Source organism: Poecilia formosa, unplaced genomic scaffold (genome assembly GCF_000485575.1).
Source record: "Poecilia formosa unplaced genomic scaffold, Poecilia_formosa-5.1.2 Scaffold199, whole genome shotgun sequence".
Lineage (NCBI taxonomy): Eukaryota > Metazoa > Chordata > Actinopteri > Cyprinodontiformes > Poeciliidae > Poecilia > Poecilia formosa.
Genome location: NW_006800138.1, coordinates 1,059,240 through 1,074,085, shown reverse-complemented (window position 1 = coordinate 1,074,085; position 14,846 = coordinate 1,059,240). Strand labels below are relative to the sequence as shown.

The 14,846-nt window shown below is 40.2% G+C and overlaps 1 protein-coding gene and 1 long non-coding RNA gene across 2 annotated transcripts; one reads left to right on the top strand and one right to left on the bottom strand.

The window, feature by feature from the left end:
- Nucleotides 1–5,581: 5,581 nt before the first annotated feature.
- Nucleotides 5,582–6,579, top strand: LOC103148166 (uncharacterized). The gene is made up of 2 exons (XR_477327.2): nt 5,582–5,934; nt 6,135–6,579. It is a non-coding gene; the product is annotated as an uncharacterized LOC103148166 (long non-coding RNA).
- Nucleotides 6,580–11,102: 4,523 nt separating this feature from the next.
- LOC103148165 (homeobox protein vent1) lies at nt 11,103–13,897 on the bottom strand. The gene is made up of 3 exons (XM_007566800.2): nt 13,311–13,897; nt 13,000–13,232; nt 11,103–11,478 (listed from the first exon to the last, which is right to left on the bottom strand). The coding sequence occupies exons 1-3, from the start codon at nt 13,678–13,680 to the stop codon at nt 11,224–11,226; spliced, it is 858 nt and encodes a 285-aa protein (XP_007566862.1). The 5' UTR covers nt 13,681–13,897; the 3' UTR covers nt 11,103–11,223.
- Between the last annotated feature and the right edge of the window lie 949 nt (nt 13,898–14,846).

Sequence of the window (14,846 nt, the reverse complement as noted above, 5' to 3'; positions counted from 1 at the left end):
GGGAGGGCCGCCAAATTGAAATGTCTTTTGACAACAACAGACAGTCGCGGTTGTTGTCTGATTGAGACACCTTGAGGGAAAGGGAAAGGCAGAAAGACCCTGAGAGTGGGACTCACAAGGGCGAAGAAGGGGAGTCAGTTCGCTGATTGATTTTGTGTCATTTTACTGAAATCACTGCTGCTTGTTAGAAGGTGACATGATCAGTGGAACACCACTGCTAATCAAAGCTTTTCATTCGTGATATGAATGATAAGCATAATGCAACACCATGAAATGTAATGAATCCTGCACAAGTAAAAATTAATTCTAAGAAAATGCGGCAGAAATGTTGAAGTAATCTTCTGTCATGGCTGATCTAAAGGCGACTATTATGCTTCCCTGAACAGGTTAGATCTATGGGTGATAAAAAAACATGTTCATTACATTTTTGGCTCAAAATCATTCTGAGATAAAGAGATTTTTGCCTGATCAGTCCTGCCAGAATGAGCTGTTTTAGGATCTCTTGTCACTGTAAGTACAAAAGAGGTGCAGCTGGGCCACACCCTCCAACCCAGTGTTCACATGCTCACCTGAAAATAGCTTAAAACAGATGTGCAACTATACAACCTCGTTGAAAAGCAGAAGACGGGCCTCCTGCACAACCAACAAGAATGCAGCGAGTGCTTTCTGGATGGTAAGTCAACAACAAAACATGTGTCTTCTCCAGCAGCCATTGTACAGCATGCAGCAGTAAAACCAGCTGACAAAATGCTGGAGCTCCACTTAGGTTGATGGGCTGGCCTTCGCCTGGGTTGCCAGGTAACAGGCAGTGGCTGCTGATTTGTGACGTTACATTGCAGAGGTTTTTGAAACGAGTCATTTTCCAGACACTAAAAAACATGAACTTAGTGCTGCAAACCAGCTCAGTGTTTTTTAAATGCTTTGACTGTCTGTAGAAACATAGAGACACGAATGGAAGTACAGAAATGTGCCAAACATAAATTTTACATGTTTAACTTCTTCCTCTCTGTCCTTGCATTGCTCTTCCCAAAACCAGACAAATTTTAATGAAAAACCAGCAGGACTTTTAACCAATGAGCAGCTACGCTCATCACAGTTGTGTTTGGCAGCAGGTGGCATCATGGTGTCCAGTTCTGCACAGAGCCTAGTGGCATCTCCTCCCACCCCTCCACCCTCCTCTCATGGCCTTATTCTGTCAGTCCCGCTGCCTGATGCAGATTGGCCCCCTACTACAGTGGGCTCAGGGACACAAACCCCCTCTGCCACCGCCGTCTCCATCTGTTTGACGGCGTCTCTAGCATCACAACAAGGCAAAGGGATGGAGGCGATGTTAAAATTCACCTAGTGTTTATAGAAGCAAGTGAATAGAGAGAAATGCTGCAGATGAAGGCCTGCAGCAATGAAATGAAATGTTCATGACTGAGGAATGCTGGGGAAAACAGCAGCTTAAGCTATTGAAGGCATTCTGTATCTGCATGCCCTTGGACCAGAATAGTTTACATTGTTATTGAAGACTGAGTCTGCCATTGTTACACTGTAGTCGCTGCAGTTTCTCTCCAAGTCAGCAATCGCTTTGGAATTTAGATATCTGTTTCTGTGGTTTACGCTTAAAAGCTGAAGGAGATTGAACATCCTTTTGATTTTTTGTAGTCATTTAAATAGTGAAAGGATAACATTTGCATCAAGTCTCTCCTGTTTGTTAACGTTAAGTTTTTTTTTCTTTCTGACTTAAAGAAGTTCTGTGAAGTCTTGTGTTGACTGAATGTTTTGTTTTCCAATAAATGTGATGTTTAAAAGGAGAAAATGTCAGTGTGCCACCAAAAAATATGATCAAGAACTGTAATGTCTTTATTTGTGGTTTTCCTAAATCTATTAAAGAGTGAGAGAAAAGACAAACAGCAGATCTGAATGTTGCATAGATTCCCTCTTCCAATAATACCAACAAATGTTTCTATGTTTTCATACATTTTCTCTATTATGAAACATATTTTCTCCACTGATGTTTACAAAGTTTGCAGTTCCTTGCAAAAATATTCACACCCCTTGAACTTTTCCACGTTTTGTGATCTCACATCACTGATTCACTGACTGATGCTCTTCTGGCTCATGTTTAAGTTTAGGTGGACACTTTAGTTTTCCTGTGACAGAATGCACTGATGTGTCCAAAACCCAGGGTACTGTTTAAAACCCAGCCCTGTTTTAAACTTCTCTTGAGCAGAATGCTGAATTCTTTGATCCTCTCATTCCTAAACTTCAGGTCAGTGATTTGATTAGATTTCACACAGATGGACTCAATCTACAACTTGTTAAATTAAGAGCATCAGAATCGGGGGATCTAGAAATGTGCACCACATCTTTTAGCTTTAAATAAAAAGAAAATTCCCTCCAATTGTTTGTGTTGGTTTTTGTCACAATAGACTCCAATAAGCTTGCAAGCATTTACAACACCTCTGATCACACTGTGACTGTGCACAGTTCATCGAAATGCAGCTCATTTAAGTTTGAATTCGAAAAGTTTGTGATTCAGGCGGAAGTGATTGTTCCATTTTCCAAGAAAAGCCTCTGAGATTTCTAACAGCTGAGTCACTTTAGTAAAGTCGAAACTCCTTTAACACTATTGAAACGGCACAGTGCTGGTGACACCATTTGTTTTCAAGTGAGCAGACTAAGAAATATGAATCACTGCCACAGCTACTGCAGTCCTGGTCAGTAAAAAGAAGAACAAATCAAGAATTTTGCTTCCTAAGATGTGAAAGAGATCAAAAAATCTTTCCAAATCAAAGTTCTTCCTTTAAAATCCACTCAGTTTATTAATATAACACCAGTTCACAATATTTCGTCTCAAGAAACTTTCCAGAAAAGTTTTGTTTTACTTCACTTTAAAACTGCATCATGCAGTTTTCATAAAAACATTTTTTTTCTATAAATTATTATTATGTTGTTACAGTTTAATATAAGTCATATAATCTGTGAAAAACATCTTTTTGTAAAAGTTACAAACTGCAGCCTTAAAACATAAAAAGAGAAATAAAAAAGGTAGACTTTAAGCTTCCAATAGAAGGTGTTTATCAAAAATCACAAGTTGTCTTTTTTCAAAAGGTCATACAACATTTGCAGCTCTAAACGATTTTTATTTATCTGGACTGAGGGCAAAAATGACTTTTAGGGTCTTAAAGCTTGAAGAGCTTAGATCTGATGAAACTTTCTGTAGAGGTGTAGTCAAAAATCTCTTTTTAAACTCCAACTTTGTGAAACTTTCATGCTGTACGAAAGGTTTGTATTTTTTTCCATGTTATTTATCATTATGGGGGATGTTTTTTCCCCACAGAATGAATGTACCCACATTACAGACTTAATCTTTCTTTAATTCTTCAGCATGGGATCATGATGCAATAAAGGAGGAATTTAATTTAAGGGGTTTTCCTCATGTTTACCAGGTGCGCCACTTTGTGTGTACGGCTTTGTAACTACCTGCAAACAGAAGCTGAATTGCTCATTCCTTGTGTTTTTTTTTATCTTTCATGTCTTTCATGTCTACCCTAAGGGTTGTCATTGTTCAGCATAAATAAAGAAATTGCCTCTCTGCTCTGTTAAACTTGCAGGCAGCTGCAGAACTCATGGTAAACAGCCTCTTTGAAGGCCTTTTTAAGCAGCATCTTACTGTAACAATCCCAGTAAACAGAAACAAACAGAACTTATTTTTAACAGGAGAAATTCAGTCAGAGCTTAATGCATTTTTATTTATCCTACAAGTAATTTGTTTCCATTCCCACCAGTAATGGGTATGTTTGAGTCAGACAGTGTTTGCAGATAACACCTAACCCGTTCTTGCAGTTAATGAACATGACAGATCTTCCAAATTGTCAATTGAAGCCTTAAGAGGATCTACAGTTTCCTTCCTGTGTTGTGATTCGCCGTGTTGTTCCCTTGTCCTGTCAGACTGCATTCCCCCAAATGAAATGTGCTGACTGAACTCTCTCTGGCTCTGTGGCAGGTGTGTTCAAACGAACAAGCAACTATTGTTGCCTCTCTTTTTTTGTTATTATTATTATTTCCGTGTTCAGCGAGACATTTCTGCTTAACTCTGCAAATTTGCCGCCGCTCAAACAAAACACTCTGCAGCAAAACAAGAGTGGATTTTAAGAGCTGCATGTTGAAGAGGCTCCAATTAAAAGCTGGGCCCTCCTGAGACCATCTGCAAAGGAGTCGATTGTTGGCGGTTGAGGGGAGGACCGCTGCAGAGGCTGAAGTAACACTTGTTACTTTTTTAGATGTTTATTTTGCAGAAGGGAACTGAAATATAATCCTTCACCTCCTGTTTGAAACATATTTCTCCAAAGCAGCAGGAAGTGCATACTACATGCACGCCGCACAAAGATGCCAATAGTTTTGTGTTTGAACAGAAACAGCATTATACAGGAAACAGTGTTATACAGACCATGCTAGACCTCGGTCAGCTGCCAAGTTTGCGACTACTATCCCCATGGGGTGGCCTACGGAAGTTGTGCTTAAGCTTTGTATTCCAAACATGAGCGATGCCGAGTTGAAATGCAAAATGCTCGGTAATCCCGAAGCTACACGCTGAGGCAGAGGTTGTAAACATGCGGCCGGTGCCATAATGGAATCGTTTAGATCAAAACAACATAAAATGGTGCTAAGATGGCCTAGTTAAAGTTCAGAACATAACTTGAAAAGTGACGTTCACAAATGCTCCCCATCAAAGCTGACTGAAGTTGAGCTATTTTGCAAAGAAGAACGGACCAGAACTTTGATCTGTAGATGTTTAACGCTGGCAGAGACACACGGATAAGACTTTCATCTGGAACAGGGGGCAGCTTTTTAATATTATTTCTATTATTTAGCCAAGTAAAACCCCATTGAGATCAAGATCTCATCTTCAAGAGGGACCTGCACAGAAATATGAAGCAGATTCTGTTCAAGATTTTAGCTTAGATGTGGATGAAATGTGTAAAAAATGAAAACTTTTGCAAAGCACTGTATATATATGTATTGTATATGTATTGTATTTTTACATTTTGTTCTATGTAGTCTATTTCTACAATCCATCTCAGACATTTAAACTCTATTTTGATGAGAATTGGGACACTCTATGTGCTTAAACTGAAAACAGATTCAGCAACGTTTTGCACTTTTTATTGAGTATTTTGGTTGAGTTAAATGGTTAACTTCTCTCCCTTTGTGCTACTTAAAATGCAGAATAAACAGTAGTCTACTAAAAGCACATTAGGAAGTTTTCAGCTCTGAGCTGAATCTTTGTGAATCAGCTCTGTAGATTGTGATGTGACATGACCTCAGCTCAAGTTGAAGATAGATTATCCCTGACCAAACCTTGTGATATACGATGCCCTGCTATGAGTGGAGGAACAGAGCAGAGCTCCATCTTCAGACGGCTGCACTGGCCTTGACTTGCCAAAACACTCCCGCTGCACCCCACGCAGTACGAGAGACTGTGCGTGCCTGTGTCAGTGTCTCACTTCTGAGAGTCCTTGTCTGGAGACCTTGAGGGCTAAAAGGCATGTGTGAGTGGAGGAACGAAAGGGAGAGAAGGAAAAAAAAAAGTTGAACAGATAAGAAACTTTTCCAATGCAGGAACAAGTTGTGCTCAATGTTTCTCTTCTCGGTTGCCTCTGACGTCCGCAGCTTGTGTGTCAGATAGGAGATAATAACTGTAACAGCTTCATTGTTAAACTGGGAGAATAATGAGACGTTTTCTGAGGAATTTGAGCTGAAGGTAAAAGTGTAACAAGGCGAGTGTTTGCTGTTCTCCAGGTGTGCTCCCATGGCTGGAGGCAGAGGAGAGGAGGACTGCTGAGTGAGCACAGCCGACTGCTAAACATCTTCAAGGTCTTTGTGAGGCATAAATGGGCAACAGGAGGTGCCTTCCCACAGGAGACTCGTCTGGATGCTCAGGAGGTAAGTTCTCTGCACACCTCCCACTAATCATTTTAATGAAAATTACATGTTGAAAACTTGGAAAACTTTTGCAGCAAGGTTTTATTTCAAAGTTCTATCGTTGTACTTTAAGAACATTCTGTAGAGATGTCAACCAGACAGGGGGTTTTTAATGGTTTCGCTCTGTTAACTCATTTGTTTTTCTCTATGCCACTTTGCAGGTTTCGGCATGTTGCGGCAGGGATTGTTCCACTCGCTGTTCCTTTTTCCTATGCATATACTTCTTTGAAACATAACTTTAAAGAGGCATAAGGCATGGGAAAATGGGGCTGCAGAGGTATTCCACCCGGCCGAGCTCAACCAGCAGCATTCACTTCTGCAGGCACTTTCATGTAAGCCTTCCAGCCTGACGTGAAGCTGTGGAGGAAAACAGCTAAACAGCAGCAGAAAACAGGCAAATTTAATGCATGTCTGCAATGTGTTGACTCCAATAACGGCTTTTCTTTTATAGGAACAATCTTTTATTATGGCTCTGTTTGCTTTTGATCACTTACGGATGTGGAGTTGATTGTTTTGCATAATCATTCATTCATCTTGTCTTTTGTTTGTCTCTGACATTGTTGCTTTACTATTGACTTAAATAAAGAATCTGTTTCTCTGAAAGTCCTCACTGATATTTTTGTTATCTTATATTTCAGTGTTTATTTTGCAGTCTTATTGACGTGAGCTGGTGGTTCACTAGAGAATGTTTTGGGCAACTCTGAAGAGCAATGATACTCAGAAAATGTCCTCAGTATTTGCTGCTTTAAACCAATACAAAAAACAGCAGCTTTAACCCCATTAGAGAGTATTTTCATATTCATTGTTATTTTTAAATAAAAATTTAAGTATTTAGATCCCAATAGAGGCTTAGTGGACAGTCAGATATTGTGGAAAATGGCCTGCTGATGAAATTACAGCAATAATTGGCAGTAAGAAAAAAATTACAACAAATCAATAAATTAATTAATTTGGAAAATAGTTTTAATAGACATGAGTGTTCAAAGTGATTTAAAAGGAGAAAAACACCTTACAAAACATTAACTAACTAAATAAACATAGAAAATAAATAACACATCCAAAAATTATGAGGATTAAAAAGAAAAGAGTTGTGTAATTTTAGTAAACTTAGCTGAAACATGAGCAAAGAAAACTAAAAACTGTGATAAAATCTGAAATAAAGGTAAATTCAACACAAACAGAAGCTGAGGTTGTAATTAAAATAGGCAATAAAAAAATTGGAAATAAAATATAAGCATATGAAATGATTGTTATTGTCAGCTAAAACCAAGACTAATAAGATTCATCTTTTGTGTAAAACAATAATAATAATACTAAACTCATCCAAGCTGCCCTCAGGTCTTCAGTAAGACTCCACTGTGACTAACACTGTGAGGGCCGAGAGGACAGAAGCTCATCTGGTTCAGTGAGTCGACAGAAAGCATTAAAAACAAGAAAGAGCAAACTAAAATCCTCCTGAAGCACAGCTGTAAGGTGGGATGGGGCATAATATGAAAAGAAAACAAATAAGTAATCTGAGTATTAATTAATAGATTTTAATTAAAAAGATAATAAAGTAGGGCATCATGCATCCTCAGTCATCATTTGAAGACAATCATAGAGTGAAACTGAAAAAATCCTTTTTGGGAAACAAAACAAACTTCATTGATATCTGAAATATAAGTTATGGAAAGAAAAGCTACAAATATTGAAGAATGTGGATATTTATAAATGCAAACTATAAGTGAAATAAGTTTAACATATTGAAGTGGTTAAGATCTTTTTTATGATTAAATCATGTTATTTGATTTTATTTAGTTAACAACTTGAAGCTAATTATGTATTGTTTATTTTATTTCTATCCAGAGTTTAGTAGTTGGGGGTGGTGCTATCTAATCCTCAGTTCCTCTTCATTTTTAATTGAGTGACTCTCCTATTTATTAGTTTCTTTGAGCAATAATTAACTGTTGACTGGTTAAATCATTGTCAGTTTTAGTGCTGTTAGAGGTTTAAGTTTTTTCCTTTCTTCTTTTTACACATCAGCCCATCTGTTTTAAACTCTGTAAAGCATTTAGTGTTACATTTAGATGCTTTAGAAATAAAACTTTTACTGGTTGACTTAAATATTGTTGAACATTAAAAAGAAAATTACACAAGTTTCAAAAGACATGTAAGCTCATGTATTTTGTTACATGAGCTATGAGCTATACATGTAATATATTTTGAATGTCTGATCTCCTGTCAAAAAATAAAGAAAGAATCAAGAAATGTCAGAAGGTTGGTGCTGGTGGACACGTAATCAGATGTAATCTGATTACTTACATGATCAGAAGCAGCTCTTTGCTTTTCTAAAGCTGAGAAAACAGGGACAGGAGTTTGGCAGAGTGACTGCACCCGTCACTTATTTAGCTCAGGTCAGAGAATGAGAGGCAATATGCGCCTCCGGCAGACTGGAGGGCGCCATCCCTCTGGCTTCCAGGGAAGTGCGAAGTCTTCGGTCACACAATACAAACTCAATATATCTCAATGATCTCGCTGTTATTTTCGCCTTTGATCCCACATTCACGATGCAAATTGACACGCAGTGGAAGGAGAGCAGAGCCACCAGCTGGAGAAATTCGCCTGCAGCATTAGGAGGCTTTCAGGTCTGTCAAAGTGGCGACTGTTTGCCAGTTCAGATTACGCGTTGCAATTTCGCCCTGAATTATGTTCATTTCATATATTATTTGTGACTGGGCGGGTTGGGTGCGGGACAGGCGGGAGATGCGGGAGCACGACGCGGTTCTCCGGGAGCTGTCCGCCCAGCAGGGTGCTGAAACGGGAACAAAGATCATCCCGACGAGCTTCCGTTTCAGTTTCATCATCTGAATGTGGAAACGTGTTAAAAAATGTAAAGTCTTAAAGTCAAACTTTGTGAGATAAAAATGTTTAAGAAAAGTTAACTTACAACCAGGCTCCGTGCTTCCTGCTGGTGTTTCTGCAGAGTTGAGTCTGGTTCTCGTACTATCCCCTCATCTCCCTCTCCACCAGGCCAACCAGAGGCGCAGCCACTGTTGTCAGAGAAAGCAGAACTAATTAATTTACTCCAAATCAATCCGCACACAAAAGCTCTGATTGATCCCGCCACTGGACACAACGTTTATCAGCTAACTGACTGTCAGCCCGAGGCCAGGGAGCACTGACTTATCCAGCAGCGTCCTGTGTGCACTTATCACGGAATATTCTGGAAAGCGCAGAAATCCACCTTGACGCTCTGAAGCCTTTGTCTGAATGTGAGCGGCAGCGCCACGCTTCTGTGTTTACATATGCAAAGAGGCCCGAGCAGAGCGATGGAAACTGGCTGGAGGTTTTCTCACCTTCTCGACGCCAGTGAGTCTGAGTCTCAGTTGGATGGTATCTCAGACTGAATACTGTCTGCATGAATGGATTGAAAGCTACCTGTCGGTCAGTTAGCTTTACAATCCTTCAAATTCGCAAGAAACCCCGTTTTTTTTTTCTCCCGCAAAACCGGCTTTTGTGTTAATACCCGGTTGGACTGAGCTGCTTATTTAGGAGAAAATGTTCTTCCACGCTGTAGCAAATGAAAGCGCCCAGCTGTGTGCCCGTCAGCTAACCTGGAGGTGAAACCTTTGTTATGTTGGGATGAGGAGGGTCAGAAAACAATGATGGAAAGTGAGAAGGTTCCTTCTGATCTTTGTTTACCTCTAAGAACAAGAGGTTTGCCTCAGGGGAGCTAGTCCCCATCACTCCGCCCAGGTACACTGCTGTGCAAGAGTATACACACCCTTTGCACTTTTGCACGTTTTGGTCACTTTACAAACTTACTGAGATACGTTTATTGGGAGGTTTTATGTAACAGACCAACACAGAGGTGGAAGGAAAGGAAACTTTATAAAAGTTCAGTTTATGATTTAGATTGGTTAAAATTCACATTGGTCACAAAATCAATCAAATTCAGCTGAGAGCTTATATGTGCACGTAAATTCTGAAGTTTTGTCCCTGATTCTCAATCGACTGTAAGCCTGTACTTTGACTGGACCATTGTAACACATGAATGTGTTTTGATCTGAGCCATGACTAAGTTCAGGTCAACCAGAAACTTGGGTCATTTTCAGCCCATATCAGGTTTTCTCCCGAGTTTTCCTGTCGGTTTTGGTGATTGGCCGCGTCTCGTTAAACCTGTTTTGTGTCATATTCTTTTTGTTATCAGCTGACGGATCAAACGGTGACACCCGTAAGATTTCCAAAGCTCGAGATGCAGTTTTATAACCTAACCAAGCTTCAAGCTTGATCCCTGACCTCTTTTGTTTGCTCAGAAATGTTTTCTAATAAACCTCTGACGCCTTCAAAGAACATCTACTTTTTATTGGACTATTCAATAAAACCCCCCAGAAAAAGTAATAAAGTTAGTGGCTGTAAGATGAAAAATGTGAAAACAGGAAGTAACTGTTTGGCACAGCCAGGAAACTTATAATAAAACCTGTCACTTAAATTATCTAATCAGGTAAACTAAATGTTTGACCCCATGACTGATAATTTCTTACTGCTTTGTGATGTCAAGTTTGTTTTTCTGTCCGAGAATCTCAGCAGCTAATCGGCTGTTTTATTGGAGGTTGCAGCCTTTGCATAGATCTCCTCAGGTCATATCCTCTGGTCAAACAAAATGCCAGACTCTCTGGAGCCAGGTCTGGGGACTCCTGTGGTAAATGTAAACTCATCAATGAGCAGCTTAATTAGGCCTAATTGTCAAGCATGATCTCCCAGTTAGCTGCTCTTTGAAGTGCAGGAATGGGGACAAACAGGCCTGGTGTTTGTCCCCATTCTCACTTTTTGTTGACACGGTATTGAAACCTAATTGATGTTTGATCCTGTTTACATTGAGTAATCCACTCTGGTTTCATTTATTGTTGACATTTTGGAACTGGGACTGAATCAAGAAATCCATACAGTGAGAACCTTTAGACATCTTTATCAGCGGTTTCTTCACCTTCCCTTTAAGATGAAAAACAGGATGTTCCATCCATGTGAAGCTGATCCTGCAATAAAGATTATATCATCAACTTTATCTCTCAGATGAAGCTGCAGTGATAAAAAGCAAAAGTAAACACCATAATCATTGCTTCAATAAAAAGGAACAACTTTTTTAATTATTATAAATAATAATTTATTCGTAATTATACAAAATCTGTACAAAATTCTCACAAATCGGATTACACATTTTGGGATCATAAGTGTCTGTGTCGAAATGAAGAGTCTCTTATGGGAGTTTGCTCAGTAGAAATGTGGATGCCGCATCATGAGCTGAGGCGCGGGGTGAGGAGTCAGCGGCTGCGTCAGGACCAGCTGCGGGACGGGCAGCGGGTAAAGGCCGCGGCCGGACGAGGTGTAGTGGGCCTGGTGCGCGGCCACGGGGTGGTACTGAACCGGGTGCAGAGGGCGGAAGGACACCGACGGGATCTGGGGGGCGAGGTAGTCCTGGACTTCCCGTTTCAGCTTCATCCGCCTGTTCTGGAACCAAGTCCTGACCTGCAGGAGAAGCAAAGGTTTGAATTTATCATCCAGGGCGCTTTACTGGGGAAACTAATCCACCTTCCTCATTAATTATCTTATTATTTGCATTTTACCAGGCACATGCAGAGGGGGGGGATTTGGGGGCTTGAGCACCTCCCCCTTTTGCTCTTTGCCCCCAAGTGACCTTTTGGTCAATTTATTTATTTATTTTTTTGGCATTATTATTTCCTAAGCCCTCTTCTGACACATAATAACATGCACTAAAATTATTTGGTTTTTTGTACAACATACGCCGGTCACCTTGTTACCTTTGACCTTTTGCCCGTGACGCATGACGCAGTTGCCTCTCGCGCAGTGAGATACGGCGGCTAACTGCGGAGCTGAACGTAGCGAACGTTCCAGATTACAGATCAGTTTTTGGTGAATAAAGTGGGGCAGACTTGCTGCTTGTCAGATGACGGAAAATGTTGAAGTATCGTTTCTGCTTCAGAAGCAGTTTAAGCAGAGAGATGATGAAATACAACAAACACTGACAGGCCTCTGTCTGCCTTTCTCTGAAGAACTACTGAGCGGGAGGAACAGCCAGGAACAACTGGTTCGCAGAGTATGAAGTTTAATTTTTTCCCCAATTATTCAATGAAAAAATAAACAACCTCAGTTAAGTAAAATAAAACTGTAATCAAAACCTTTGGAATTGTAATGATTTCTTTATTTTTAAACATACAACTTTCTTTGAAAAACTTTTTTTTAATTAAATAACTCATTTTGTCTCGTGAACTTAAAAAGTTATTTGCCAAACATAAACTTTTATTTGCATGCATAAGAAATCTTTTGTTGCGATTTTAGGCTCCGCCCACAATGTCATGTGAGAATCACAAGCACAACTTTGAGTCACAAGCAAAAACTTAGAATAGCAAGAAAAGATTTATGACATGTGCAAGTAAGTTTGTTTTGCAAATAATCTTTTCACTTCACGAGATAAAAATGTGTGATTTTAATTTAAAAAAAAGTTTTTTAAGCAAAACTCAGTAGGCTTTTCTCATGGTGACATGCATTAACAATTAAATGTTTTCTTTTTTCTTTTTCTTTTTTCTGCAGTTCCACATTAAAGTTTGATGCAGCTCTGCTTTCCTGAATGGACCATCTTCATACAGTACCCTAAAGGGTTGCATTGTGCCCTTGTTTATATTTTTAATAGTGTAATTCTGTAAAGACAAAATATGTCTGGTGGTCTAGCTCTGATTTACATATCTTGCTAAATTGCGGGTTTGGATATTGCAATACTTTCCTATAACAAAATAGACCTGCAGAAAGAAATTACTATTAAAGTATTTCACATATGCATAGTGTTATGCTCTATATAGAGATTTCCCTTAGCTTTGATTGTACATCTCACAATTTTGTAATTTATCATTGTTTATTAAACTCTGAAAGCTTTGTGGCTTTGTTAATATTCTGTCTAGAATGAGGTTAGATGTGCCCCCTTTTTTTGAGCACCTGCCCCTTTAGTGGTCTCTGCGCGGCCCTGCGTTTTACCTGAGTTTCTGTGAGGCCCAGCTTCTGCGCCGTCTTCACCCTCTCCCCTGCGTCCAGGTATTTGTGTTTGCTGAAGATCTTTTCCAGCCTGCTGATCTGCTCCGGAGTGAACTTGGTGCGCACGCGGCGCTGCGGCGCGTCTTTCTCCGCCTCATTCCCTTCATCCACGGACGGGATCTCGGAGGATTCCGCTTCGCTCTCGTACCCGGAGGAATACCCGCTCACTTCAGAAACTCAAGACAGAATAAAAACAGTTACAAATCTGAAACTTTTACCAAAAAACATTACAAAATATTGATTCAGAAGCTTACTTGGCGAGGAAAAGTCTGCTGGATGTAAAGATGAGCCGACGCGGGAGCTCTGCGGTTCTCTGACCTCATCTGACCCTTCCTGCTTAGCGGCCTTTGACGGCTTGGGTTTTGGCTGCAGGTAACCTTTACCAAAAATTGGCGCGCTCGGCTGCACCATGCAGAGGACATGAGGTCTGTGCGCAGGGGAAGCTCTTTGCCCCTCCTTCGCCGCGCCGCCGCCGCTGTGGCTCTGCGCCAACCACTCTACGGAAAAGTATTTCACCATGTCTACGGTGCTGCTGCTCAGTGGTCTGCAAATCCACCAAATGTCACAAGGAAACGTGTTGTGGCCTGCAGCCAAGGTTTTATAGCCACTCGCATCCATTTGCATATGTAGAGTCCCTTGTTAACGCCCGATCGATCCCGATGATTGGGGGATAATGGCTCGTTATTGAAGTCTTTACATATCCTGTGACCGTGTGAAGACCTGGCGCCACCGCGTCTCAACGGCTGGAGTTCCAGAGGACAGGATTTAAAGACTCTCACTGAATATAATTATCCTCTCACTGAGCCAGCTATTCTTGAAAGGTTACAAATTTGGACGTTTACTTTCCACTCATTTTCAAAATCTAATTACTTTTAAAAAATCAATGAAATGACAAATAAGATAATTTAGTTGCTGGAGTGAATGATATCATACACATACAGTTTTATTTGTACTTATACTAAAGACACAAGTGTTAATATTTTAAATGTATTTGAAGTCCTGGTGCCAAATGCTGGTTCTTGGGTCGGACAGACAACTGGAAATAAATCAGCAACTAAAGAAATGATTGCAATTTGACTGTGCAAATGTAACATTGATTGCATTTTTAAAAAGCATTGTCTCCATGCTCCAGGTCTCGGGTGGCCTGGGAACACCTTGGGATCCCCCAGCAGAGCTGGTAGAAGTGACTGGGGAGAGGGAAGTCTGGACCTCCCTTCTGAAGCTGCTGCCCCCGCAGAAAATGGATGGAAGAATGGATTATCTCCATGAGGAGTGGCTCAAACATTTTTGATGATTAACTTGATCAATTTTATTAATTTTGTAAATGTTTTGGTTGCATCTGTTTCCTACACATTCTTCAGTCAACTACATACATCTTCTATATTTTTATTTCTCATATGCAGCCCAATGTTGGGGCAGACTTTAAAGTCAAATCCTGTTATGATCTCTGGGACTTTGGTTTGGAGTTTTGACGTGGAGCGTTCTATTCTCTGCTTCCCCGTGTGTTTTGTCAGGGATTTCTCCCATCTCTGCAGTTTCCTCTCTGGACCAAAGTTTTTGAATTTCCTAAGGTAAAAGTTTTTCTTTTCAGCTGCCTGCCTCCTGCCTCCTCCCTGGTGCTTGTTAGTCTTGAGGAGGAACCAGCAGAGGCATCTGTTATTCCTCAGAGGATCCTATGAATCATGTTTGTGGACATAAATGACAGCACCCATGAAGCTTTTAATCTATATGAGCATATAAAGGGAGACTGAGAAATACTGCTGCAAATATCTTGTTTCTCCATTTAATTA

Excerpts from the sequence above, each read along its gene's own strand:
- LOC103148165 (XM_007566800.2), bottom strand. The coding sequence starts at position 13,680 with ATGCAAATGGATGCGAGTGGCTATAAAACCTTGGCTGCAGGCCACAAC. Across the intron at positions 13,233-13,310 it reads AGCAGACTTTTCCTCGCCAA|TTTCTGAAGTGAGCGGGTAT; the intron begins GTAAGCTTCTGA and ends TTCTGTCTTGAG. Across the intron at positions 11,479-12,999 it reads TGGGCCTCACAGAAACTCAG|GTCAGGACTTGGTTCCAGAA; the intron begins GTAAAACGCAGG and ends CTTCTCCTGCAG.